We start from the raw sequence: 25,734 nt of genomic DNA, 5'->3' as shown, positions 1-25,734 counted from the left end.
ACAATCATGGAGCATCTGCATCTCAACAATGATAGAAAACAATGGGTGGATAGAAAACACCAAAAATGTTCTTTTTTTTAGAAAAAATACACTCTGTTTTACACAATTAGGCCAACTCACAGAACACTGGGAGGGTAATATTGGTGCCCAGTGAACAGAAGACAGTGTTCGACATTAAACCCCCTTTCTTTCACAATTCCACCCAAGCAGCGCAACAACAAAATCTTACAGCTGACTTATTAGATACTGTATTACATTTTATTAACTTCTAACTCAGAAACGGGGGTCGTAACAGAAGGTTTTCGTCTGCCGTTAATGTCATTAAAACCTTCCAGCAGCTGGACGCAGGAATGCTGAAAGTTACTCAGCTGAATTCAGCCAGTTGAAAAAGCTGATACAATGACAATGAAGTCAGAGTGGCTGTTTGGCACAGCAGCAGAAAGATGCTAATGTACAGGGGTTTCTGAGATGTACATCTCCTAAGTGTTCTCGGTCTATGTGTTCTATACACATATGATTGTATGGAACCAACTGGTCACTGCACTAGCAGAAGGTGTTTTTTCACAGGGAACATTCCGGAGAAAAACACCCACTGAGGCTATTTTTCCTCACACAGAAAGAAGGCTCTTTTGAATGAGGAGCCTGTCTTTGACTTGTGGTACTTGGTTTTAAGGCAGGTACCCGGGGGTGGGGGGGAGTGACGTAATCCGCCTCAGTGAGGGGGTGTGTTTTGACAGGGGGAGAATAAAATGCCCCCCCAATACTGATGGTGTTGCAAAGAGCTTGTGACACAGCCACTTGTTGAAAATAAATATGATCCATGACTCACAAAGAGGAAAATGAACATAGGGAGCCAGTGGCGACCTGGAAAAATCAGAACCCGGCCAGAGCCAGTAATGAAATTCATCCTGTTGTGGAATCACATGTTTCCATCTACAGGGTTGTAGGTTTATCAGATATATTTCTCTCCCACTGTGTGTGTATGTGTGGGAGTTGCATAATCTCCTCATGACAATGTGTTTAACTGGAGTCACTACACAGTCCCTGAGTGCAGAATGGGCTGCATTTCCCAGTTCCATGGTGTAATGGTTAGCACAGTGATACGAGTTTATATCTCAGTGGAACTTATGTATTCCTAAATCCCCTTTGGGATTAATAAAAGTATCTATCAGTCCTAAGTATGTGCTTGTGTACTTGCAGTTGACTGGTATCCCCTGGTGTGTGTGGTGGGAGACGCTCGTTGGGTAAGTGGTTTTGGATTTGTGAAACACTGGGATGGATGTTATGGGGGAGGGGCTAGGGCAGGGAAGAAGCCCCTCTACACACCTGCAAAACATGAATCAAATGCTTGGGGATGGGGGAAGTATCGGGGGGGGGGGGGGGGGAGAGACGCTCCTGGGTTTAATTTACGCTTCTTAGGGTTAGAGAGTGAAGTGGCAGTGTTTGCATGCTGCCCGGTTTGCCTGTAGTATACAGTACTCCACAGTGGGCCAATCAATTTTTCCCCAAGGAGCCAAATTCCATCAGCAACACAAATCTAAGGTCCGCTGGTCCCAATAAAATTTTCCAAGGCTGGGGGTGGGGGGGGGGGGGGGTGAGCTTTGAAATTTGGCAGCTGGGAGGACCTGGAATGCTCCTATTTAATACCCCTGATATATAGCCTATATTACAGCACTACAAACCACAAAGGTGCACCATGCTACCCTCTGATCTTCATATCCTGTGATTCTGTCCACCATGACAATGAGCCAGGACTGCTGGGTATTCGCTGTACTTATACACATACTAAGCTCCAATATTTAAAAAATCATTTTTGTTGATTTTCATTAAACTAACTCACTTTATCCTTTTATGGAGTGATGCAGCCAAAACCATATGAAAGCTTTTCTCTCTAATTTCCTGCAGGCTTGTTCTGCCATAAAAATGCGGCATGTAAGTCACTCTGTCGTCTGGGGGTCCCGTAAGACCCCCCAGCGCATGGGTCAGTGCCTTTAGCGGTGCCAGAGCTCACAGAACTAACGCTTTGTTGCTTAGTGGACATTTTGAACAAAATGAAACTTTTTATGATGGTTGAGGGTCTGTGAAGGATGATTATGGCACTGGAACCACAGCGCACAGCCTTCCAGTATCCGATCCGCTAATCCGGATCCTGCCTCAGTACTGATTCATGGCTGCGAACCTCCCCCCCCCTGTCCGTCCAGACCGTGGGACTGGAGAGGAGTCTGGAGAGGCAGAGAGAAGCAGGGCATTCCAGTGTCGTGAGTCACGCTTGGGGCCCGGCGACTGCTCACAGTTACGGTTTGTACGTTTTCCCTTTTTAAGGGCTAGGATTCCTCCAGTCAGCACTGCATCTGTGACCTTTCAGAGACGCTGCTCCCATTCGTCTTCATGCAGATGTTTGTAATGGCCAAACGGAGGCTTACATTAAGTGTACGAGCCCCGCAGATTTACCTAAACAGCCAGCGGTTCCATGGCACAGTAACCCAGCAACCTGTTCTCTCTCTCCCTCTCCCTCGCTCCCTCTCTCTCTCTCTCTCTAGAGGGGGGAGAGTCCTGCTCGGTGTTGTAATTTCTTCCAAATGGATATTAGAAATAGTTACTGTAAAATGCAGACACCCTGGTTAGAAGGGGAGTTGGTGGGGGGGGGGGGGGCTTTGTTTATCCAAGCCAAGGTCTCATGATTTTCACAACACAGCTCCTCATCTAATTTATCAAAATGTTGAGATAAAATTAATCGGAAATTAAAATGAAAATCAATAAAGAGAAAAATTTTATTAGTCGGACATTAAAATTCATCTGAAATTCAAAGTAAAATCAAAATGAATTGGAAAGACAAGAAAATAAAGCTTTGCTTCCTCAGAAATCCCCATTCAGACCAAATCCCAAGGTAAGTCCCCCCCCCCCCCCCCGCCAAACCCAAAGGGGAGCTGGTACCAATTAGAGCCAGATGACTCATGCACAGCATGTAAGCATTTATATGCTAGGCCCACACATCTCTGCTGGGTATGGGCTGCATGAGGGGTACAGTGGGCAACAGAGACCCCACTACAGATTTCAGTCCTCAGGAAAGCATATCATATTGGACCCCCACCCCAGACCAATACAGTTGTGTTCCAAACGCAGAGGCCCTTGGAATCATCCCCTGTGGGGCAGAAAGCCACCTGAGATGCCCTCTACGGTCCAGAGGACAGCTTGAACAGACAAGCCTGCATCTGCATGCCCAGCGTGCATGAAAGCCAAGCGCATGTACACATCTGGAAGATTACGAGATGCCCAATATGTACTGTAATGTAACTCAATGACCTGCTTTTCCTTGGAAACCCATCCCTTGTTTTATTATGGGGGGGTGTTGGAAAAAAATACGGAATAAATTTTCAGTTATGAAACATGCATTCAGAAGGATTTCTCAACTGTGTGGGTCAGAAGGCTTCTTTATTTTTCCTGTCCTTTTCTTTGCACCTTCTTCATCCATTAAGATGTAGTTAATCTATTTATTACTGTCCAGTATCACTTTGAGAAGCTACTGGACGCCCAAGCAGCCAGCCTGGAAGTCTGCTGCTCACGTTGGCATCGACGCCACTATCAGGCAAGGGGGTAAGAGGGGCATGAAGCTGAGGCGGCCTGCACATCTGCTCCGCTTTTGTTTCCTGGCGGGTCTGACCGGGCCTCTTCCAGCAGCACTGGGTGGAACCTTGGCCTCACTTCCCTGCATTCAGACCTTTCCAAACTGCCTACTGTTTGGTAGAACCTTAAACTGTCCAGCACTGGTCATACTATAAAATGCACAATCATCTGGATTATTTTTGTTTTGTTACTGTCATGTAGTGAGCAGCTTTACACCTCCAGAGGGTTTGGATCCTGCCCCACTTCTGCGGGGGACGTTTGCATGTTTTCCCTTGTGTTTACATGGGTTTCCCAGGCAACTCTAATTTCCTCCAGCAGTCCAGGAACATCTGGTTAGGTGAATTGGTGTGTCTAAAATGCCCATAGTGCGTGTGTGTGTGTGTGTGTGTGTGTGTGTGAGTCTCCTGCGATGGACTGTGATCAAATCCAGTGTGCTCCCCCACTTTATGCTTTCAGGAGTTGGTTCCAGGCTGTCCGAGATCATACTGGATAACTGGTTAGAAGACGGACTGATGGATATGATGTATAAAACATATTAATCAGCCCATGGAACTGAGAGTAAGACAGATAAACTGGCAGATTAATATCTTCAATGTATGAGATGAAACTCTATCTATATTTACCAGTCAGTCATTCAAGACAGAATTTAAATAGGAAACAATTTCAGCATATTAATGCTTTAATGTATTTATATGGTATAATTTCTAACAGCAAAAAACAACATAATGAAACTACTTAGAAATGTAAAATAATATTTAATTTGGAGAGTAATCATTGGCACTCTGTTAGCCCACATGTATCATCTGCAATACAAACACAGTTCTTCTTTTTGCTTTCCACTAATATATACTATACAGATTTTCATTTAATATATTATGTGAAATCAAAACCCTCCAATACAAGAATAAACTCAAATATTACTTTTTGTTGACCTTTGTTCTGACCTTTACAGATGAATAAAAAAACTGCAACATGCTGATTGGATGACTGGTGGTCTGACCTCTGACCTCTCTGTTTACTGGAGGCCCAACTGGCAGCGATTATTTCTGCCAGTCTGTTTGGCTACTTCCATTCCATCATGGCACACCAGCTTGCTGTAATTTCCGCAACGTCTTCACAGATTTTATCAGCCATTCAAATTCCTGGCTGGGTGACATTCAGACAAAAGTCTTTGAGAGTTTCCACAGGATTTGAGTCGTGATGTTCATTGCTGTCATGTTCAGCTCTCCAACGATCTTAGTCTTCGGGTCTGCAGTCTGCCGTAAGTCGCGTCTTTGTCCCACTGCTGAAGTGCCTGTAAATTCTGCACAATTATAATGACCGGGATCGATAAGGATTCTGCTTTCTTAGGCCAACACAGAATCACTGTATATCCACTCATGTTTGGCATGGAACCCGATGTAGAGAACCTCATCCCACATACCGTGTTCTTACTGCATCAGGCAGGAATTATAAAACAAAACATACAGTTAAAATTATAGTAAGGTGAAATATTTGAACAAAAAAAAGACGGATAGCAGTGTTTCCAGTGATGAAGGCAGTTTTCTTTACCAAAGGGCAGATTTTTACAATCTGACCGCCCACATTCTCCATGAGAGCTGTTAGTATTTTATATGTTTTACATGCTGAAGCAAACTCAGGGATTTAATCTAATGCTCACTGGAATATACCATTGCTTATTTTATGCACATATATTGGGCATGGAGTAGTATGGATTTTATTAATCAGACATTCCTGTTGGTCTCTGTTTTCTCTTTGATGACTCAGTAATATGGAAAATAATTCCTGCTCTGAGTCAGTGGGGACTGGCATATTACAAAGGCCTGTTTTGTACTGTGTTCTCTTAGGAACATGAACATATTGCTCTTACAACTGGAAAACTAAATATACTTTCTCTCTCTGTATTCTTTGCAAGTCGAGCTGATGTCCTGGGCGATGTCATTTTCTATTCTAGATGTTGACATTCTTTGTGTAAAGTCACTATTCCCAGCTAACCATCGGGCTTGTGTGATCACACTTTTTTTAAGACATAAATGGGGAACTCCTATTAAAATTAAAACATGTAGAGAATAAAAATATCTACAGGGGCTGGGAACCACATTCTCAAGAGTCACCATAACACATTAGAAGGATCCATTTGTTTACCTCTGATCTTTTCTGAGATACAAATATCAAAAGGAAGTTCATTGTTAGTAAGCAGAACTCCGGGGTCTTGAATTGCTCAAAAATTTCTCCTAAACACAACATGACGTATGGATTGTTTGTGGGTACGGTTTATTTGTAACTGGAAGACAGATTATGAGCCCAAGACTGGACCTGCTGTACTTAAGCTGGATAAACTGTAGTAAAAACCTCCAGCTGTATAAATGTGTTAATAAAATTAAAAGTCGGTTGCTTTGGATAAAATCATCTGTTAAGCAACAGAACGTAAACACACGATGGTCTCGGAGATAACCACCACCCTTTTCCAAGTACCTGGAACAGTGGAGCTCCTTTGCACTGATGACACATCCCACTGTGTGTGGAGAACGATATGCAGCCCCATAAACTCAGGAATCACAGCAACGTGGGACGGAGCCCCAGCCAGACACCTGGCTATAAGATGCTGCACGGCTTTCCGTGCACCTGAGTCAATTATAGGGGACTAACAAGTGCCCTGAGTGAGTCTTCCGCCTTTTCCGAACAAACAAGCTAATTTTCCTTCTTTGTTGTTGCACAGACCTCAGTGCTTATGCATATGGTTTCAATATCCTGTCAGACAAACTTGTTTCCCAAAGTCGTGCATACTAACAAAGATGTGTTCCCAGTCATCTCTCTGAGGCGTTATTTTTGACAAAACGATCCATAGGCCTATTAGTGACACCTTCGGTTTCTTCTTATTTACTTCCCCATATTCCAGAAAGTTTTCGAACACATTTAAACATTTCGAACACATGTTTTAGCACGTTTAAACTCTTCGGGAGGTTCTTCTTACGGCTTCATTTGCGATTAATACATGCATTACTGATGACTACCAATGTCTATGAAAGACGCGGGTACACAGCGTCGCCTTGTGGGGAGAATCGGAATATCCCAATCTAACGTCGTTAAAAACTGGGAAATTTTGGGAGGAGGATCTACCTCTAAGCAAAGTTTAGTCTGTTGGAGAGGCGCAAAGAGGGTCTTACTGCTAGACGCTCCTGCCACTTCTTGACTCCGTTTTTCTGGACTTTCCACTTAATTCCTTTTTTTTTGTAGGAATGTATAAACCCAGTTAGTCTCCAACTTGCTGATTGGGAACCTCTCTTTCTCTTTATCAATTGCAGGTAAACGCGTTCTCTACTGTAACTTATTTTGAAATGTAACTTTGTTTTGCATATGATATTTACAGTCTGCTGGAAAATATGATAGGTGTGACATCTGTAGTAGATTTTTCATTGGTTCTTTTTTTGCATTTTGGATGAATAATTCAATCTTTAGACAGTTCGTGTCTAAAGGTTGATAACAGGAATAAAAAAACGTTGTTAATTGATCTGGCAGTATATGGAGGTTTTATTGCGATAGTATGTCTAGTATCGTTCGTGTATTAAGTTGTTTTCATCTTTGCCCATATGATTAATGTTGATGTATTCTTCAGAAATATAGTTTACATGTAATGATTTGACCCGATTTTTATTTTTTTAATGTAATGTTACTTGCAAATGTATTTCTCGATTTCTATATTCTGGAATATACGGTTCGAAATTCTAATACCACGGTTAATATAGGCGTTGCTGTACAATTAGTAGCAGTACGCTGCAGATGACTTAATTACCAATAAAGAGCATTAGTTGCAGTCATTTTTTCCTGTAAATTATTGTACATCATAGAAAAAAATCATCTTTATAACTATCAACTCGTTTGAATTCCCTGTTTTTAAAAGTACTGTCGAAATAATTATCACGTTGGTACTAATGGTAATATATGTGTGTGAGTTACCTATATGATGGCGATGCATCCCAGAAGGTTTGTAACCACCTAACCTTAAACGTGATCACGTTTGAATGCCACCGAGGTGCCACAATACGTTCAAGAAAAATAGGGACGCGCTCGTGTGTGATACTTAAGAAAGAAAATGAAGCAATCAAATAAATGCTAAAAGACAAGATGGCGGGGCACGGGACATTTTCTTCCTGTACTTCTTATTCCATAGCCAAAAACTTTCCTATTATGAGTGGTTTAAACACAACCATGTACGATCTTCAAGCGTTAATTCGTTCTTAGGAGAGGTGTGCGGGGTTCAGTTCTGTTAAAATACTGCTCTAACTGAATCTTTCTGTCAATGCAGAACGATGACTACCTATAGATTAGGGATTTATAGAGCAAAACAACAAGCAGGTTAAATATAAGTGGATTTAATTATTTTGGAATTATTGAATTCTACGTGAGCAGCCGAACTCAATGGCTTAGATAAATAGACCGACACCAAGATGGACTGTGATAATGTGAAGTCAGTATATTTTTTTTCCCAAATATTTGATGGAGATATTGTAATTTAGCGAAGTGTTTAAAGTCTTCAGATAAAACATAAAATGTTCTCATAGCCGCGGTATTTTATAATAAATGAGAAACTTGACTCGACAAATGTAAGTGGACACCAATGGCCACCAGAGGTCGCCAATCCTTTTTGTGCGTTATCTCTTGATTATACACTCATTGGAACTTTATTGACGCTATTCCACTGGCATACAAGAATTGACCCGCATCCGAGCGAAAAGAGATTAGTTACAGAGCCGATTTTCTGCTTGTTGACTGTGTATGTATGTATGTATGTGTGTGTGTGGTGTGTTTATGGGTGTGTTTATTTAATAGCAATGAAGCAGAGTACTTCTCTTCACTTGTATTATTAAAGCCTGAGCTCTGAGGATTGATGGATCTTTTTTTTTTTTTACTATTTGGACAGTAAATGTCTATAGCTCCTTTTCTTATATGGTTCCATTCTCTTTTCTATAGAACAAAATTATAACCAAATTAAGAGTAAATAATTAAGAATGAGGATGTTCCGGCGATGGTTCTGTTAGTACCCCCTAGTGACTAAATAGAGGTCTTTCACTATTTGTCAACTTAATGAAACCCTGTTTTGCTGCAGGTCAGATGAGATAAAATGCAGTACATAGCCATCGCTTCGTGCCTCTTGATGGCATTGGCCGCACATGGGCTGTCTGCTCCAAAATGCTTTGGTGAGTAATGGTCTTGCGATGCATTAAGTCTGTGTTCAGCACAAGTTTGGTCAAAGGGAATGGTGATGGTATTGTGACTGAAACTTCATTACACCTTCTTAATTACAATGCACAGATAGGGAAGTGATATCTACTTGTCGCTTCAGTTGTTGCTGTGAATTCAATAGCTGTATTTTTATACGCAAAGGTGAGTAAAATGTATAGAATGCCATCATATGGGTTTCTTGAGGTAAATGTGTTTCGCAATTTTGGAGCAATGTGTGAAACGTGCATTAAGTTTCACACATCCTACTAGGAACATGGAATAACCTAAAAGGTATGTGGATAAAGGCAGGGTATACTGTGCGGGGTGGAGGCCTAATGCACCGGCAGATAGGAATAAGACAGGATATACAGTGTAAGGTGGAGGCCAGACGCACCTACAAACAGGAATAAGGCCGGATATACAGTGTAAGGTGGAGGCCAGACGCACCTACAGACAGGAATAAGGCAGGATATACAGTGTAAGGTGGAGGCCAGACGCACCTACAGACAGGAATAAGACAGGATATACAGTGTAAGGTGGAGGCCAGACGCACCTACAGACAGGAATAAGGCAGGATATACAGTGTAAGGTGGAGGCCAGACGCACCTACAGACAGGAATAAGACAGGATATACAGTGTAAGGTGGAGGCCAGACGCACCTACAGACAGGAATAAGGCAGGATATACAGTGTAAGGTGGAGGCCAGACGCACCTACAAACAGGAATAAGGCAGGATATACAGTGTAAGGTGGAGGCCAGACGCACCTACAGACAGGAATAAGACAGGATATACAGTGTAAGGTGGAGGCCAGACGCACCTACAGACAGGAATAAGGCAGGATATACAGTGTAAGGTGGAGACCAGACACACCTACAGATAGGAATAAGGCAGGATATACAGTGTAAGGTGGAGGCCAGACGCACCTACAGACAGGAATAAGGCAGGATATACAGTGTAAGGTGGAGGCCAGACACACCGGCAGATAGGAATAAGGCAGGATATACAGTGTAAGGTGGAGGCCAGACGCACCGGCAGATAGGAATAAGGCAGGATATACAGTGTAAGGTGGAGGCCAGACGCACCGGCAGATAGGAATAAGGCAGGATATACAGTGTAAGGTGGAGGCCAGACGCACCTGCAGACAGGAATAAGGCAGGATATACAGTGTAAGGTGGAGGCCAGACGCACCTACAGACAGGAATAAGGCAGGATATACAGTGTAAGGTGGAGGCCAGACGCACCTGCAGACAGGAATAAGGCAGGATATATAGTGTAAGGTGGAGGCCAGACGCACCTACAGACAGGAATAAGGCAGGATATACAGTGTAAGGTGGAGACCAGACACACCTACAGACAGGAATAAGGCAGGATATACAGTGTAAGGTGGAGGCCAGACGCACCTACTGTACAGACTGGAATAAGGCAGGATATACAGTGTAAGGTGGAGGCCAGACGCACCTACAGACAGGAATAAGGCAGGATATACAGTGTAAGGTGGAGGCCAGACGCACCTACAGACAGGAATAAGGCAGGATATACAGTGTAAGGTGGAGACCAGACACACCTACAGACAGGAATAAGGCAGGATATACAGTGTAAGGTGGAGGCCAGACGCACCTACAGACAGGAATAAGGCAGGATATACAGTGTAAGGTGGAGGCCAGACGCACCTACAGACAGGAATAAGGCAGGATATACAGTGTAAGGTGGAGACCAGACACACCTACAGACAGGAATAAGGCAGGATATACAGTGTAAGGTGGAGGCCAGACGCACCTACAGACAGGAATAAGGCAGGATATACAGTGTAAGGTGGAGGCCAGACGCACCGGCAGATAGGAATAAGGCAGGATATACAGTGTAAGGTGGAGGCCAGACGCACCGGCAGATAGGAATAAGGCAGGATATACAGTGTAAGGTGGAGACCAGACACACCTACAGACAGGAATAAGGCAGGATATACAGTGTAAGGTGGAGGCCAGACACACCTACAGACAGGAATAAGGCAGGATATACAGTGTAAGGTGGAGGCCAGACGCACCGGCAGATAGGAATAAGGCAGGATATACAGTGTAAGGTGGAGGCCAGACGCACCGGCAGATAGGAATAAGGCAGGATATACAGTGTAAGGTGGAGGCCAGACGCACCGGCAGATAGGAATAAGGCAGGATATACAGTGTAAGGTGGAGGCCAGACGCACCGGCAGATAGGAATAAGGCAGGATATACAGTGTAAGGTGGAGGCCAGACGCACCGGCAGATAGGAATAAGGCATGATATATATTGTATGGTGGAGGCTAGTAAGCCATTGTAGGGATTGAATAGTTTTTTTCTGTACAGGATTAAAACAGCGAGTTTGATTTCTACTGTACGTATAACACATCACAGTTCCAGTGTTCATGGTAAGCTAACGGTATCTGACTGTCTGTCATTTTGCTTCTTCTCTTCTTCCAGAAAGTACTGAATGCCCCATCAATTTGTACTTTGTCATTGACACCTCTGAGACTATTGCTCTGCTGGAGCGCCCACCCGGAAGCCTGGTTAGAATGATCCAAGATTTTGTGAAAGATTTCGTCAACAAGCTCTCAGACGGAGATTACAAGGGTTCGGTGCAGATGATGTGGTCAGTGGGAGGTCTACATTTCTCCCATACCCAGGAGATCATCAGCGACATCACTAACAAAGCCGAATTCATCACAAAACTTGAACAAATCAGGTACCTGGGGAACGGCACCTATATCGATTGTGCCCTAGACAAAATGACCAGTATTATGTCCAAACGGAGGGCGAACAACACAGTGCAGTTTGCTGTGGTCATTACGGACGGACACGTCACGGGCAACCCCTGTAATGGGATCAAGGCGGCAGCTGAGCGTGCAAAAGACCATAAGATTCAGCTGTTTTCTGTGGCAGCCACGAAGAACGTGGACGAGAATGGAATGCGGGAAATCGCAAGCAGCCCCGTGGAGCTGTACCGTGACCATTACGTGGCTGTCACCTCCGAGGGCCGTATCGCCACTGAAGTTAGTGACACCATCATCAAAAAAATGGTAAGAACCCTCATTTACTTTTTTAGTGGCTTACTTTACAAATAAACCAATACAACATGCTTATACTGTACAGTATGAAACAATGAATGAAGGTATGTATATATGTATGTAGAATGAACGTGTTTATGCACAGATGTTAAATTATGCTGAAATGTAAAATAATTCTGATGTTAGTAAGAGTCATGAGCAAATTCAGTTAACTTCAACTTTCTTGTCAGTCGTATACTCAGGTATTCATATGTTGAGAAGTGTCTCGTGACTCCTAGAGATGGTGCAACAAGTTTAAAATAGAATAATAGAGTAGAATAATAAATAATAAGTTAATGGAATAATAATAATAGTACAACTTAAAAAAAAAATCAGATACTCTTTAACCCGTTGCTGTTCTTTTTTCATCATTTTGAATAGTAACTCATTTTTATAGTTGCGTCTGTTTGATACTTACTCATGGACATTAAGTGGAACTATTTATTTGCAAAAATGGCAAGAGTCTTTGAATTGTTTATGTGATGTGTTTTTAGGTGTCCTTTTCTGAAATCCTGCTCCTGGCAGACCTGTGGGTATTGTAACGAAGGATACAGGGCTAAAAGTGACTTACGTCCGGTTGAGTAAACTATGTAGAAAGATTTATTTAAATCCAACGTGGGGTTATTATAAGCATTTTAGTGCAATATAGATTCCTGCGTCTGGGTCCAAATTTGGATGAAAACACTGGAATAACTCAGCTGTTTGTGGCTCTTGCGTTTAGTGTTATGCTGTAGTCAGTCTGGTGTGAGCATAGGTGACCCATCCCCCACTACCCCCCCCCCCCCCGCCCCCAACTCAATACTGTGGTGTGTTTTGTTTTTTCTCTCAACAGAAACATAAAGCCTATGAGCAGGTAAGATGCATGATGGGAACACCTCGCTCCCCAGTGAGGGTGTAGCACATGTCACATAAAAAAGAGAATATACGTAATAGTGACGATCATAGTGATGCAATGTCACCCTCAGTGACGATCAGGGTATACAGTGACGCTGTCATAAACAGATCTGGCTTCCACATTATGACGCAATTTTCAGAAATACATTTTCCGAAAAATATAAGTTTCAGGACATGGATAAGTTAATAAACTAACTTACAAAGTGTGCATCTAAGGGATTTATTCAAGGACTTATGCACTTATATTCTGCATGCCACAAAACATAGAAAATGGAAGCACCTGCATGACTGCCTGGTGATGTTCATGCCATTCCGTCTGTGTTCTTCCTTCTGCCCATAAATTGTCTAGTGCTACAAATTAAAATGCTTGGAGAATGTGGGTCCTCCTGGTCCGAAAGGTCACAGAGGTCAAAAAGTAAGTATGTTTTGAAAAGAGAGCACCTTTTTCAGTAAGTGGTACTGGGATCCTGGTCCTAAGCTTTGTTTTTTTTGTTGATGTGTTGATTTCAGGGGACAAAAGGAGCCACCGGTGACGCTGGTCCCAAGGGCGAAAAAGGTCGAGAGGTAGATGGCCTGGACACATAAGCCAATGGACAGTGTTTTAGGACATTCTGGGTGACATTTTCAGTAGGATAACCACAACTGAAAAAATCTAGTCAAAGCTTTTCATAATTCCTACCTTCTGATTTCTCATCATCTTTCCAATAGGGTGACCCTGGTATAGAAGGTCCTATTGGATACCCTGGACCAAAGGTTAGCAGATTGTCTTTGCCTTAAACCTCAGAAACCAAATCCATTAATAATTTCACAAAATATATCAAATTTTCATGCATCAACTCTTTTTTTTGTGTTTTAGGGTGGCACTGGTCCTAACGGTGAAAAGGTAATGGTTGTTCTTATATGTCAAATAAAACTTTAGGACACATCTAATGTAGGGGAACACCCATCTGTCCAGATACAGTATTAACTTACTACAATCACAAGAGTGTATCAGAAGCAGTCGGCCACTAGGCATTCCCACATTTGGACAATAAAAACCGTTTTTTACTATAGATTCTTTAGTCCAACTGATGAGTATGTTTGTAGAATAGGGGGAGAGTCTGTACAAATGCCAGGAGAAGATGCTAGAGAGCTTGGGGCAGCCCAAGCTGGCACGAGATCAGATTCAGCTCAGAGAGCACCAAATGCCTTATGGCTCATAGAAGCATATACAAAACCCATTAGGGACGATGCAAGGCAAATGGGATAATGCCTACAGACACCAACAATGCTGATGACAATGGGAAAGTCCTTGTATAGTAATAACTTAATGTTTTATCTTTTTTTTATATTATAGGGTGACATGGGATTTCAAGGCAGTAAGGTAAACCCATCATAACATTTTAAGATTGCCTAAACATGATTTTATTATTAGGTCAGTAAGTCATTAGCAACTCAGCTAAGTGCTCCAGAACTGGAAACTGATGTTTAATTTTCAAAACATCTTTCCACTAATTAGGGTGTGCTTGGAGACGCAGGATTCAACGGAACTGATGGACAAAAGGTGAAACGTTAATGTGCATGTTCAGGCTTTGCTCAGCTTTTTCCCAGATCAACCCTCTGTATCACAGCTCTGGTTACTCCTAGGAGATAATATGACTGTATCGTGTTGTTTTTCCCTGTACAGGGTAAACCTGGGCGCATTGGAGGTCCTGGTTGTAAAGGGGACCCCGGAGAGCCGGTGTGTACACAAAGTGTTTGTTTAATTTTATCCTTTTATTATATTTGCTTGAAGGCGGTGTACACAAAGCTTTTGTTTCATTTTATCCATTTATTATATTTGCTTGAAGCCCTCAAGTTTGTTGTACCTTTCACAGGGACCTCGAGGCTACCCTGGCGATGTGGGTGCTGATGGACCACCTGGAAGCGTCGGAGAGAAGGTTTGATGAAAATCCAGCATCTCTATGCCAGATATGTCTCCATCAGAGTCTCATTCTGAAGTAGCGTAGCTTGGTGGACTGTCAAGTATGAAAAGGAAGCATGTGTAAATATGTACTCTAATCTTTTTGGTTGGTGTGTTTAATGACTAAATTGAACATAATTTTTTTTCAGGGAGACCGTGGTCGTCCTGGGCGATCAGGACCTTCTGGTCCAGCCGGAGACCCTGGACAAAAGGTGCATTAGGAAGTGTAATATTAAATGTATATTTATGATTATTGCATGTGTATACATACATATATATATATATATATAGACTTTTTCAATACATCCCCCGTGCTGATGTTGGGATTTCTGCGGGGCAAGCCATGAACAACAAATCAGGTTTGATAGCATTTCCATTGTTGACACAAGTGTCGCTCTGCCACAGGGTGAGAGAGGAACTTCAGGACAACCTGGTCAACCTGGAGATAAAGGAACTAAAGTGAGCACCCAAGTCCTCACCGGGCCTTTTAGTCAATACAGGCCACCACTGTTGTTTAATCATTAACCTTGATGGCTTGCAGATGTCGTTCTGCTACTAACTATGGCTGACCTCTTTTTATTTAGGGATCACCTGGAGATCCTGGACCTAAAGGAGAACCTGTATGATGGCTTTCAAAATATGCTTTTTCAAAATCAATATTATATTCGGATTGCAAATATTAAATGCAGCCAGAGCTAATTTTTATCCGTGTGTTCTCATTAGGGTAGAAGGGGTAACCCGGGGGCTAAAGGAGGACAAGGCCGTCCAGGTCCAAAAGGGGAAAAGGTGAGCAAAACGCATTTTCAGTTGAATAAGATTAACTCAAATGAATGTGTTAAAAGTGGTCGGGAGTTTCATAGATCACCCTGTGCTGCATTGGTCTAGTGATGGCAAACTGCGCTTCTTTAACCATTTGCTATATTTTTTGTCCCCACTAGATGGTGCTGTCCACTAAAAAAAAAGCTTAAAGTATGCCCCAAAGCAAGGCAAGAGCATTGTCTAGTGAGGTCAAAAAATACCACAAATGTTTTATGAGGCGTTATTTTGGCTTATTTAGGTGATTTTACTCGGGGGGGTGCTGGGGGTGCAATTGCACCCCCTACTGGTCAGATGAAAATTCTATTTGGACATATTGACGCCAGTATAAGTAAATTATATTGTTAAAGTTATATTTGAAAATGTGACTTGTATCCATCTTGTTGATGTATAATAATTAACTGTAAATATATTTCCTATTTTTACATATAGCTCATTTTGGTGTAGCCTGTAATAAATGACTGGTTGGGCCCTCTCACCTTGCACCCCCCGAAGAAAAATCTAGAGTCACCTAATCTGAATTCCATCGTTTGAACAAGACAGCTGGGTTACTCTCTCTGCAGTGACGTCTACAGGGCTGTCAGTGGAAGTGAGCAGGGGGGCATTCTTTACGAAGTGCTTTACGTTGCACAGTGAACCTCAATGACAGAAGGCGTGTGATACATTTTAGCCCCTCGCCAGATGGTGGGGCATTGTGCCTTGAATTTGTTGGAATTTGGACGTATGCTGCAGTTTCAGGTCGGAGTAAAAACAGCATTCATCGGGAAATAGTCTTTTTCTTAATATATTGCCATCAGTAGGGAAATATCAAATATAACAAGGATCTTCACTTAACTGTAAATAGTTAAGAAGTAATTGAGAGGTTAATGCATAGAAACATAGAAATTCGGCAGAATATACCAGTAAAATACCAATCATGAAATTCTGCTTGTCAGTACATGTTGGCCAAATGGATCCGGACAGCAGAATGTACTGTCGCCCACCCCCTGGCACCTCCCACCCTCGCCTTTGGCACCTTTTAGCATCGCTAGCCCCCCCATCCCCAGTTGGTAACTTAAAATAGAATATTGAGGAGGGGGGGGGGGGTGCTCTGATATCCCAAATAGCCTTTGGGCATCTGACAACGATTATGTGCCTTTGATGGAGATTTTATGTGTAGCTCACGGCTGGGGTTTCCCTGGGCAGCGCACAGGGGCACGTCTCTAACATGAAACTGACTCGTTTGGATCTCTCATTTCCCAGGGTGAAGGTGGGCCTGAGGGTCCAAGAGGCCTTCAGGGTGAAACGGGAAACAAGGGAGCCAAGGTAAGAAGTGGCAGCCTTTGGGGGGGGGGGGGGGGGTGAGTAGGGGGGAGCGATCTGTAGCTTTGCTAACCTAGCACCAAGTGTATAACTGTACGAAGGCAAAGTCAGCAGGTGGGACCGAACAGCCTACATGTGCAGAGAGAAGCGGCAGGTCACCCAATGGCTAAGCAATAGGAAACCGAATGTCACCTTTTAGACTTACAGGCTTTTTACCTATGGGCCTGACACATTAAGATGTATAACCAATATATCTCTGCAAGTCTCCGGTGCACCATGAATGTGGAGGACTGCTGGGAGGGTTTGAACATCCATGTCTAACAGTGGCTTCTCTGACTGTGATGAACTGCTTGTTGTCTTTCACAGGGGGATAATGGTCTTCCGGGACCAAGAGGTCCTTCGGGGGAGCTGGGAGTATCTGGGAGAAATGTAAGGAACAAGTGAGAGAGTGACTCTGACAAAAGCTCAAACACAGATAGAGTAAACTATTTCATAATGATACCAAAAAAAAAAGATCTCTGGTGAGTGTCATGTCTGAAAATGGCCACTATGCATGGGGACTGATGTTGATGCTGACCAAGATAAGTCTCTCCCCAAGAATACTAAAAGTTAGAATCTAATACTACGACATTTCAATAGGGTTTTCATTGTCACAGCACAATGATTTTGACATCTAACATATCGTTGTCTGTTTTTGGAATGAATGTATGTAACTGTATTCTCATTCTCAGGGTTCCCGTGGAGAACAAGGTGACCCTGGACCTAGAGGAGAACCTGGCCAAGAAGGACCAAAGGTAGAATCAGAGTACAGTTATTATCTTGGGTCATAAATACAAGTGTGTAAATGTCTAATGGCTACTTAATACTGTATTTTTAGGGTGACTCTGGAAGACCTGGCTACAGTTACCCTGGACCAAGGGGGACATCGGTAAGATCGTTAGCACTTGTTTTAGTTGACTAATGCTTGATGGAATGATAGACTTCCAGGCAAATTTGCTGAGTGCTAATCAATGTGTGAATGACAGGAAGTAACAGTTGAGGTTTTGATGCATTCAGGGAGATCGAGGGGAGAAGGGAAAGCCAGGACTGAGGGGAAGCCGTGGAGAATGTGGTCAAAAGGGAGAAGCTGGAGTGAAGGGGCCACCTGGAACACCGGTGAGTGGCCTCACTTTAAGATGCCTCACTTTAGCATGAGGCAAAGCCAACTGTGGGAAATTGCACCTACTGGGAAATGGGAAATTACAGTGGAAGAAGGGTTTCTGGTAGAGTGCCCCCCCATCCTGAAAATCTCTACTGCTATTTTCTAGGGTGAGCCTGGTCCTAATGGAGAACCTGGGCCAAGAGGACCTAGAGGTGATCCTGGTGCCGATGTAAGTCCTGCAGGCTGCAAAAAAACTTTCCCCAGTTTAAATTTAAAGTTTAAATTTCCCCAGTTTTTCTATCGATTTTGAGAATTGCCTATGATGAAATAAAACAATCGTAAGTAAGAGCTGACTGTGGGCGCTTGCTGACTGTATGGCACAGTGAACATGGCACGCTTCTAGCAACCAATATGCCAACATCATGTTCACACACCATGTGTTCCTCTGATGTGATGGACCTCTATGTATTTCCAGGGAGATCCTGGACCGTATGGTGAACCGGGGCTTAATGTACGTAAAAAGCTTCATGCTTCAAGATTTTTAGATTTAAAAAGATTACTGTCAAGCGACACTTAGCGAATCCCCTACTAATAAATAGGTTTGACTCCTTTTTAGGAATGCGACGTCATGTCCTACGTGAGAGAAACGTGTGGATGCTGCGGTGAGTATCTTTGCTAGGCTGGAGTGCCCTTTGCACAGCTAGCTCACACTTCTGAAACCACCGCAGACCAATTTCAGTGGTGCTATTGGAAAGACACATGAAGTGTAAGTGAGCGGACAGCTCAGGTCCTCAAGACGACAGTATTTCTGTCCCTTCCCAGACTGTGAGAAGCACTGTGGAGCCATGGACATTGTCTTTGTGATCGACAGCTCCGAAAGTGTGGGGCTGTCCAACTTCAACCTGGAGAAAAAATTTGTCATCAACACCATTAGCAGACTGGGTTCCATTGAAAAGGACCCCAACTCCAACAAAGGTAAGGCTCCCAGTCTGGTTACATGTGTACATTTCTACAGGTACCATGCATGTATGTTCTTCACTGGTGCCCCTGGCTTCCTGTTGGTCCCTGTTAGGTGTCCGTGTGGGTGTGGTGCAGTTCAGCCACAACGGTACCTTCCAGGCCATCCGACTCGATGATGCTCGAGTCGACTCCTTGTCCGCCTTCAAAGAGGAAGTGAAGAAACTAGAATGGATTGCCGGTGGTACCTGGACAGCATCTGCTCTGAAGTTCGCCTATGAGCAGCTGATCCGAGGCAGCCGTCGCACCAAGGCCAGAGTGATGGCAGTGGTGATCACAGACGGCCGCTATGACCCCCGTGATGATGACAGCCATCTACAATACCTCTGCAGTGATCCCCTCGTAGACGTCAACGCCATTGGAATCAGTGACACCTTTAATCAGACAGAGGTGCCTGAGACTCTGGGGTCCATCGCTTGCAACAGACCAAACCGGGTCAACCGCTTGCCCAGCTTCACTGAGCTGTTGGCCGAAAGCTTCATTGACCAGATGGAGACCGTGCTTTGTCCTGGTGAGAAGCTTCCCGCAGTTCCTGAGCTATAACAGGCACCTCAGGAACTTCCAGCCAAACACCTTCTTTCCATGACCTCTATGAACAAATCAGGTTAAACCATTCAATCCAGAAATAAAAAGCCAGTTCTTCTGTGATTTGGTTTACCACTATTTCTAAGATGTTTAAACCATAGTTTGTACAACCATTTACCTCAAATATAATAGGGCCATTATTCAGATAGTGAAACTTCCCAAAACAGCATTCCAAAAAATCTGGAATATGAATTTATTGATATATAATGAGATATTAATATAGCTTATCTATCCATTTTTCACCTCCGGTTGAAAATGTAATCGCTTGGTGTGTGGTTTGAAACTTATAAACCGTTTATTTCTGGAACTTTACAATATTTTTTTGGACTGGTAAATCGCGGTTACTAAAACCAAGGGTACGGGGGGTGGGGACTACTGTACTCCATTACTGTTTATTACCTGACCATGGTTTTGGACTGTGGGTAGAAATCAGAGTACCTAGAGAAAACCAAAACAATCATTAAGAGTACATGCAGCCCCACCACACACATGCATGTTTTTATTCATGTCTTTGTGGGGACTCTGCATTCATTTCTGTGGAAAAACCCTAATCCCAATAATGACAGCCTTAACCCCTACCCTGTCGTTTTTTGATTGCATTCACAGATGATTGTAAATTTGAGTTTCCCCTTGTTGGGACCAAAAAAAAAGGTCCCCACAATCTACAAGCTTTATCACATTATGGGGACCAAGTCCCCACAATGTAATATATACATAACTTCCACACACACACACTCAAACAAGAATCTGACAGCCTTGGAGACTGTTAACCACTTAGCTACCATGCTATATATAACTTAAAATATAATATATTTTTCCATCCTAGATCCTGTAATTGTGTGTCCTGACCTGCCATGCAAAACAGGTAAGACTGATGGATGCATGTTGCTTTTCTGGGGGGAGCCATGAAATTACTTTAGTTAGTTTAGTTTAGGTTCTGCAGCCGGAGCTGCACAACTTTGTTCAGAAACGGAGAATATGAGAGCTGAGAATCCCACATCTATGCTCCGATCAGTCTGAAGGCCTCCACATGCGGACCACTAAGCCCGGCTTCATGGGGGACCCTCCACAGAAAGGTTTCTCATAGATGGTTACACCGCCCTAGGAATCACTAATTCTTGCAGTTAAAAGTAGCGATGGGTTAAATCAAGTGTCCGTCAAGAAACGCACAGGAGAATTCGGTGATAGCAAAGACTCGCACTAGGTATCAGAAACAAGCAGTCACTGCATCTAGTCAATTAAGGCTAGGTCATCTGCTGATCGTGATCATTAGCTCCAATGGTGTAGGATGTCAGGCATAGATTGTGGGGTTTTAACTAGTATCAAGAGATTCAGTGATTTTAATTGACCTCAGCTTGGGGGGCTCTGAGGCACAGACGATCTTCTAATTTCATGCAGTGGGGGATGTGCCATTATGCACCGCTATCCTCGCCACATGTGTGTTGGAGAACCTATGAGATTCTGTCATGGAAGAAGGTCAATGAATACGTGGGATATGATTGGCCCAGGCTGGGATGAGGCGGGGTTTCGGAGAGCCAATTGTAAAATAGAATTAAAGTGATGACAAGAAAGACATGTTAGATACAATATAATTGATTCCTCTAGTGTCTCCAGGGTGACCTGATAAGAGGTGACAGAACGGCGATACAGGGAAGTGGACACAGTATGGAGGAGGGCTTCACTTTCACTTTTGGGAAGACTAGAGGTGTGAATCCTGGTGTCCAGACCCAGTCAGAAAACCTAATATCCAGTGGCTTCATAATTCCTCACCTCCTCACACAAAATGGCAGAATGTTCCGACTATTCTAATTCAAAATGGCTGACATGTATAACGACGAGTGTCTAACTTCGGGGGTTCAGGGTGACTTATCCTTCAAAAAAATATAAATCGCTTAAGGTATTTTAAAAACTAGATAAATGCAGCTCATTGTTATCATTAATATTGTCAGGTAAATATTATATATAGGGCAGCCTTGATAATTTGTTGGATAATTATCAGAATAAATGGAACCTGAGGGATGACACGAGGGATGGAGGACAAACATGCTATATTACCCAGTTCAGACCCACATGTTGCTGGATGTTGTTGACTTTTGTGCAGGATAGATCCTGTGGAAGTCACCTCCAAAAATGGTGAACTGCCAGATTAAAATATAATATCATTTATAAACATAATATAACAAGGGACAGATTCCTTCGTCTTTAAACTTGTGCATGTTGTCAGCTTATGGACCACAGTGAAGTCACCCATTCATGTGTGTAATGACGACCGCGTGGTGCATTTCTGCTTCAGACTGACACGCCGATGCACCTTGTTTACCTCACATCGCAGGCAAACGTCAGAAATGCAGTCTCATGCTGTTTTTCCATATATAGTATCAGGCAGCTGATCATTTCACTAACTCCAAATCAACTGAAACTTTGGCCCAGTATACACAGCAGCTTCTGTTTACGTGGTTGGTTAATGGTTACATGTCCGAGCCCCTCCTGAGGATCACATCCGGAATCTCCGAGTGATGAGCCCATCTCCCTAAGTGCCCTGATCCCTACTGCCATTGCCCCCCCCGCCCACAACGTGTCCCGGAACGGAACGCGCGGTCAAACGGCCTTCCTGGGGGGCACGTTTTACACTATTGTTCTTGCCGCTCACTTTCAGATGTGGCCCCCCCTCGGAACGGCTACCTGCCGTTCGAAGCCGTGTCAGAGGAGGGGTTCGGCAACCCCGTCCCCACCACGCTCCGCGGCGTCTCTCACCTGCTCCGCTCCCGGAAGGACGAGCAGCAGTACCCCTTGGCCGTGGCCACCCTGGCATACACGGCGGAGCGCGCCAAGTTTGCCTCGGGAGACGAGAGGGAGCAGTGGACCAAGCTGTTCATTGAGTCGTTCAGGGCGGTGTACACCGACATCATGGGCGACCCCGACAAAGCGCTGGGATTGTGTTAGACGGACAGACCAAGCCAAGTCACAAAGCCCTCATAGAGCCACTTCTCCCCCCAACTTCCCTCCCCCCCATGAAATAACCTCAGTATATTTTCTCTGGGCCAGCTTAAGACAAACACACCTAGAACTGGAGAAGTGTGGACTGCAAGCATGAACTGCATGCCCAACTGCATATCATATAAAGAATAATGGATAAATGTGAATTTAACCGTAACGAGCTGATTTTGCACATTCCCAAATGCCGCATGTGCTGTGCCCGCTGTCTCCTGGCTTCTGGTGTCTGGGAATGAGCATTTATTACCAGATGTGTCCTGCAGGTGCCCTCAGCTTCCAGTGGTCCAACGGTATTATAAACCTTCTGGTGTATAATACTGCTGACATAGCAATGATGTGTATGAACACTTCGCATGGAAAACAACTACAGGAAATTGTCATTGATGTGAAGGTTATTACATTTCAAGAAAAGACCGAGAAACGTCTGGTCTTGGGTTTTGGGAAGTACATTAAGACTTCCAGTCTCGGCCCTGGAGTTTATGGCCATTCAGAAATGGTGTTCAGCTATATTTGGCCAATTTCAAAATCTCATTAAACGTGGTAAACAAAAGCTCACTCTGTTGTTGTACCACATATGGTCATTAATTAGCTGTTAGTGAGAACTAGATGAAATTAAGAAAATCCCTTTAAATGAACCACTTTTGTCTGAGGTCAGATGATGAGCGTTATTATTGGATATATAAACCTAATTATATATTGGTTATAAATATATATGTATAAAATTGTTCCTAATATAATGTAAAGCTGTAAAGAATATTGTGAGGCCTGAAGTGAAGCTGAACTCTGTATATGTTTGGACGGTTTTGTAAGGATTTTGAAGCGTGCATGCAGCACCATAGCTCACATACCATATACTGTAAGTTACAGTCATGTGCCTTATCTCCCCTGGAAAACGACTGCGGAAGACAGGTTTCCAGTTTCTTGTACTGTGAAACATGCCGCTGCAAATTTTTCTTGCGTTCGTACCATTTTTTTCCTGCACCCCTCTTGTAGAGTATTAAGCAATAAATCGTTGAGCAAATTTTCTGCAGTCAGATTATTTCGGATATTGAAAGACCATGAAGACTTCGGGATCACGAGGCGATCGGTAAACAGATGAGACCATTAGAGATTTTCAGCTGTCTGGTCAAATGCGGATGGCAGTTTTGACCTGGTCTTTGGTGGACTTCAGTAGAGTTTGCTCCCGATCTTTAGCGATTGCCAGCGTCGGTCATCGGTGCCATGAAACTAAGTTGGGCTTTATCCCCTCAGAACCATCTGTGGCCAGCTGTATCCAGCGCCCCGTTGACCTCATCTTCATGCTGGATGGCTCGGAGCGGATGGACCACGAGGACTTCCGGAAGGTGCGCGAGTTCTTGGAGAGTGTGGCACGCCGGCTAGTGCTGGCGCACGGTGACTCGGATGCGATGCACGCCCGCCTGGCGCTGCTGCATTACGGCGACGATCGCACGCAACGTTCCGTCTTCCGGCTGATGCGCAACGCCGACGAGATCGCAGATGCCCTCAGCCGCATGACCTATATGGATTCTTCCTCTAACGTAAGTGCGGCCATCACATATGCCATTGACAACATCATCTCGCACCAGCGGGTCCAGCAAGTGCGGCGCAATGCCGAGCTCTCCTTCGTCTTCATCACCGACGGCTACACATCTACTGAGGGCTTGGACGAGGCTCTCAGCAGCATGCGGAAGCAGGACGTAGTGCCCACCGTAGTGGCGATTGGCAACGATGTGGACAATGCCGTCCTACAGAAGCTCGCGCTAGGCGACAGGTCGGCAATTTTCAGGGGCCACGACTATGCGGTACTCAACAAGCCAAGCTTCTTCGAACGCTTCATCCGGTGGGTATGTTAGTGCAAGGGAGAGGAGGAGAAATCAGGGCAGGAATTACAAAAAGAAAGTTCTAGAAACAAAAAATATCCAGCCAATGTTTTCTGAGTGTCTTATCGTGACATGATTCTAAGTTACAGTCAGTCACTTTTTTTTTTATCTTCCTGGGATTAATAAAAAAAATGTATTTCAATTAAGGTGCTAAAGTGCGAGGGGGTGTGTGTATGTATCTTTTTGTTTTTCCTTTCCAGATTTACACGTTTTTAAATGTTCTAGTTTGGACCGGAAAGTCCACTCTGGATTTAGGTTCTTATGCCATCTTCAAGTTTCAGAACAGTATAATAAAAACAGCAGCATTCTGCCAAAATAGTCACGCAGTGTCTTTAAATCTGTTCACTTATGTAGTGTATTGCATTTTCACAAGTGCTTAAAGGTAGATTTTCCTGAGGAAATGAAGAAAATTCCAAATAAGCCAATGCAGGAAATGGTATTCCCAAAGCTGACCGCTGCTGGGAAAATATAGCTGTACGGTATAAAATTTTTAATTGTAAGGTACATATTACAGTCCATTAGTCAGGGGTAGACTGGCTGGTGATTAGTGGTCTGGATATTGCAGGCAAAGTCAGTTTGGGGGGGGGGGTGTTTGGGCAGAAAGGACTGCATTTGGCTCAGTTCAGTCAGTCACAGATCAGCTTGGGTAGAATCTGCAAAATCTGTACTATCTGCACCTTGCACATCCCAGAGAAGTGGTAGGGAAACCATAATGCAGCATAAAAACAGTCCTTTTAACTTTCAACTGATTTGTTTGGGGCTAAAAGAAGTGAAGATATCCGTACAGAATTGTGAAAACGGGAGAGTCAAAATGTAGAAACCGTACAGCAGACCTGAAATCACTGCTGTCTGGATTCAGGATTTAAACATTTAAAAGTGTAAAATGTATTAATGCACTGAGAGGTACTAGTCACAAAAAAGGCATATTTCCTGTAAACACATTTTTATGTTTCGCAAAATGTAATGGAGTCTGGACATCGGACAAACAAACACAAAACAATACGCATGAGTTTTAATGTGTTTAAGGTGTTGTAATGATTCTCTTGGTCCCTGAAGGGATCAAGTAATTTTTTAACCTCAGGCTTCAGGTGTATGTTCAATAAAAACAATGATATTAACACAGTGTTTTGTGGTATCGAATAAATAACAACACACTTTTTTTTTCAAAACTATGCTGTGGCTCCTTCGAGGTGAATTTTAATTTTACAAATGAAATACACCCAAGACAAATCTATGAAT

At 43.5% G+C, this 25,734-nt stretch overlaps 1 protein-coding gene across 2 annotated transcripts; it reads left to right on the top strand.

Annotated features, from left to right (window-relative positions):
• The first annotated feature begins 6,742 nt into the window (after positions 1-6,742).
• col6a2 (collagen, type VI, alpha 2) lies at positions 6,743-25,613 on the top strand. Of its 2 annotated transcripts, none has more exons than XM_023839971.2 (28): positions 6,743-6,929; positions 8,732-8,822; positions 11,302-11,897; positions 12,757-12,777; positions 13,168-13,233; positions 13,329-13,382; positions 13,527-13,571; positions 13,675-13,701; positions 14,155-14,181; positions 14,317-14,361; positions 14,485-14,538; positions 14,675-14,737; positions 14,910-14,972; positions 15,166-15,219; positions 15,345-15,380; positions 15,484-15,546; positions 16,819-16,881; positions 17,245-17,307; positions 17,610-17,672; positions 17,756-17,806; positions 17,935-18,033; positions 18,186-18,248; positions 18,495-18,530; positions 18,636-18,681; positions 18,842-18,994; positions 19,092-19,547; positions 20,448-20,486; positions 22,278-23,636. In XM_023839971.2, exons 2-28 carry the CDS (start codon positions 8,747-8,749, stop codon positions 22,562-22,564), a joined length of 2,709 nt encoding a protein of 902 aa, XP_023695739.1. In that variant the 5' UTR covers positions 6,743-6,929; positions 8,732-8,746; the 3' UTR covers positions 22,565-23,636. The 2 variants fall into 2 exon arrangements, with proteins under 2 accessions (XP_023695739.1, XP_023695738.1); XM_023839970.2 differs by lacking the exon at positions 22,278-23,636 and adding an exon at positions 23,867-25,613 and having other exon boundaries at positions 6,745-6,929.
• The last annotated feature ends 121 nt before the right edge of the window (positions 25,614-25,734 follow it).

Source organism: Paramormyrops kingsleyae, chromosome 16 (genome assembly GCF_048594095.1).
Source record: "Paramormyrops kingsleyae isolate MSU_618 chromosome 16, PKINGS_0.4, whole genome shotgun sequence".
NCBI classification, from domain to species: domain Eukaryota; kingdom Metazoa; phylum Chordata; class Actinopteri; order Osteoglossiformes; family Mormyridae; genus Paramormyrops; species Paramormyrops kingsleyae.
Note: the sequence above shows the minus strand (reverse complement) of the source record. Positions and strands in the feature narration are given on the sequence as shown.

Coding starts and splice junctions, on each gene's coding strand:
- col6a2 (XM_023839970.2), top strand. CDS start 8,747: ATGCAGTACATAGCCATCGCTTCGTGCCTCTTGATGGCATTGGCCGCA. Junction 13,383..13,526: donor AGGGCGAAAAAGGTCGAGAG/GTAGATGGCCTG, acceptor TCTTTCCAATAG/GGTGACCCTGGTATAGAAGG. Junction 14,973..15,165: donor CCGGAGACCCTGGACAAAAG/GTGCATTAGGAA, acceptor GCTCTGCCACAG/GGTGAGAGAGGAACTTCAGG.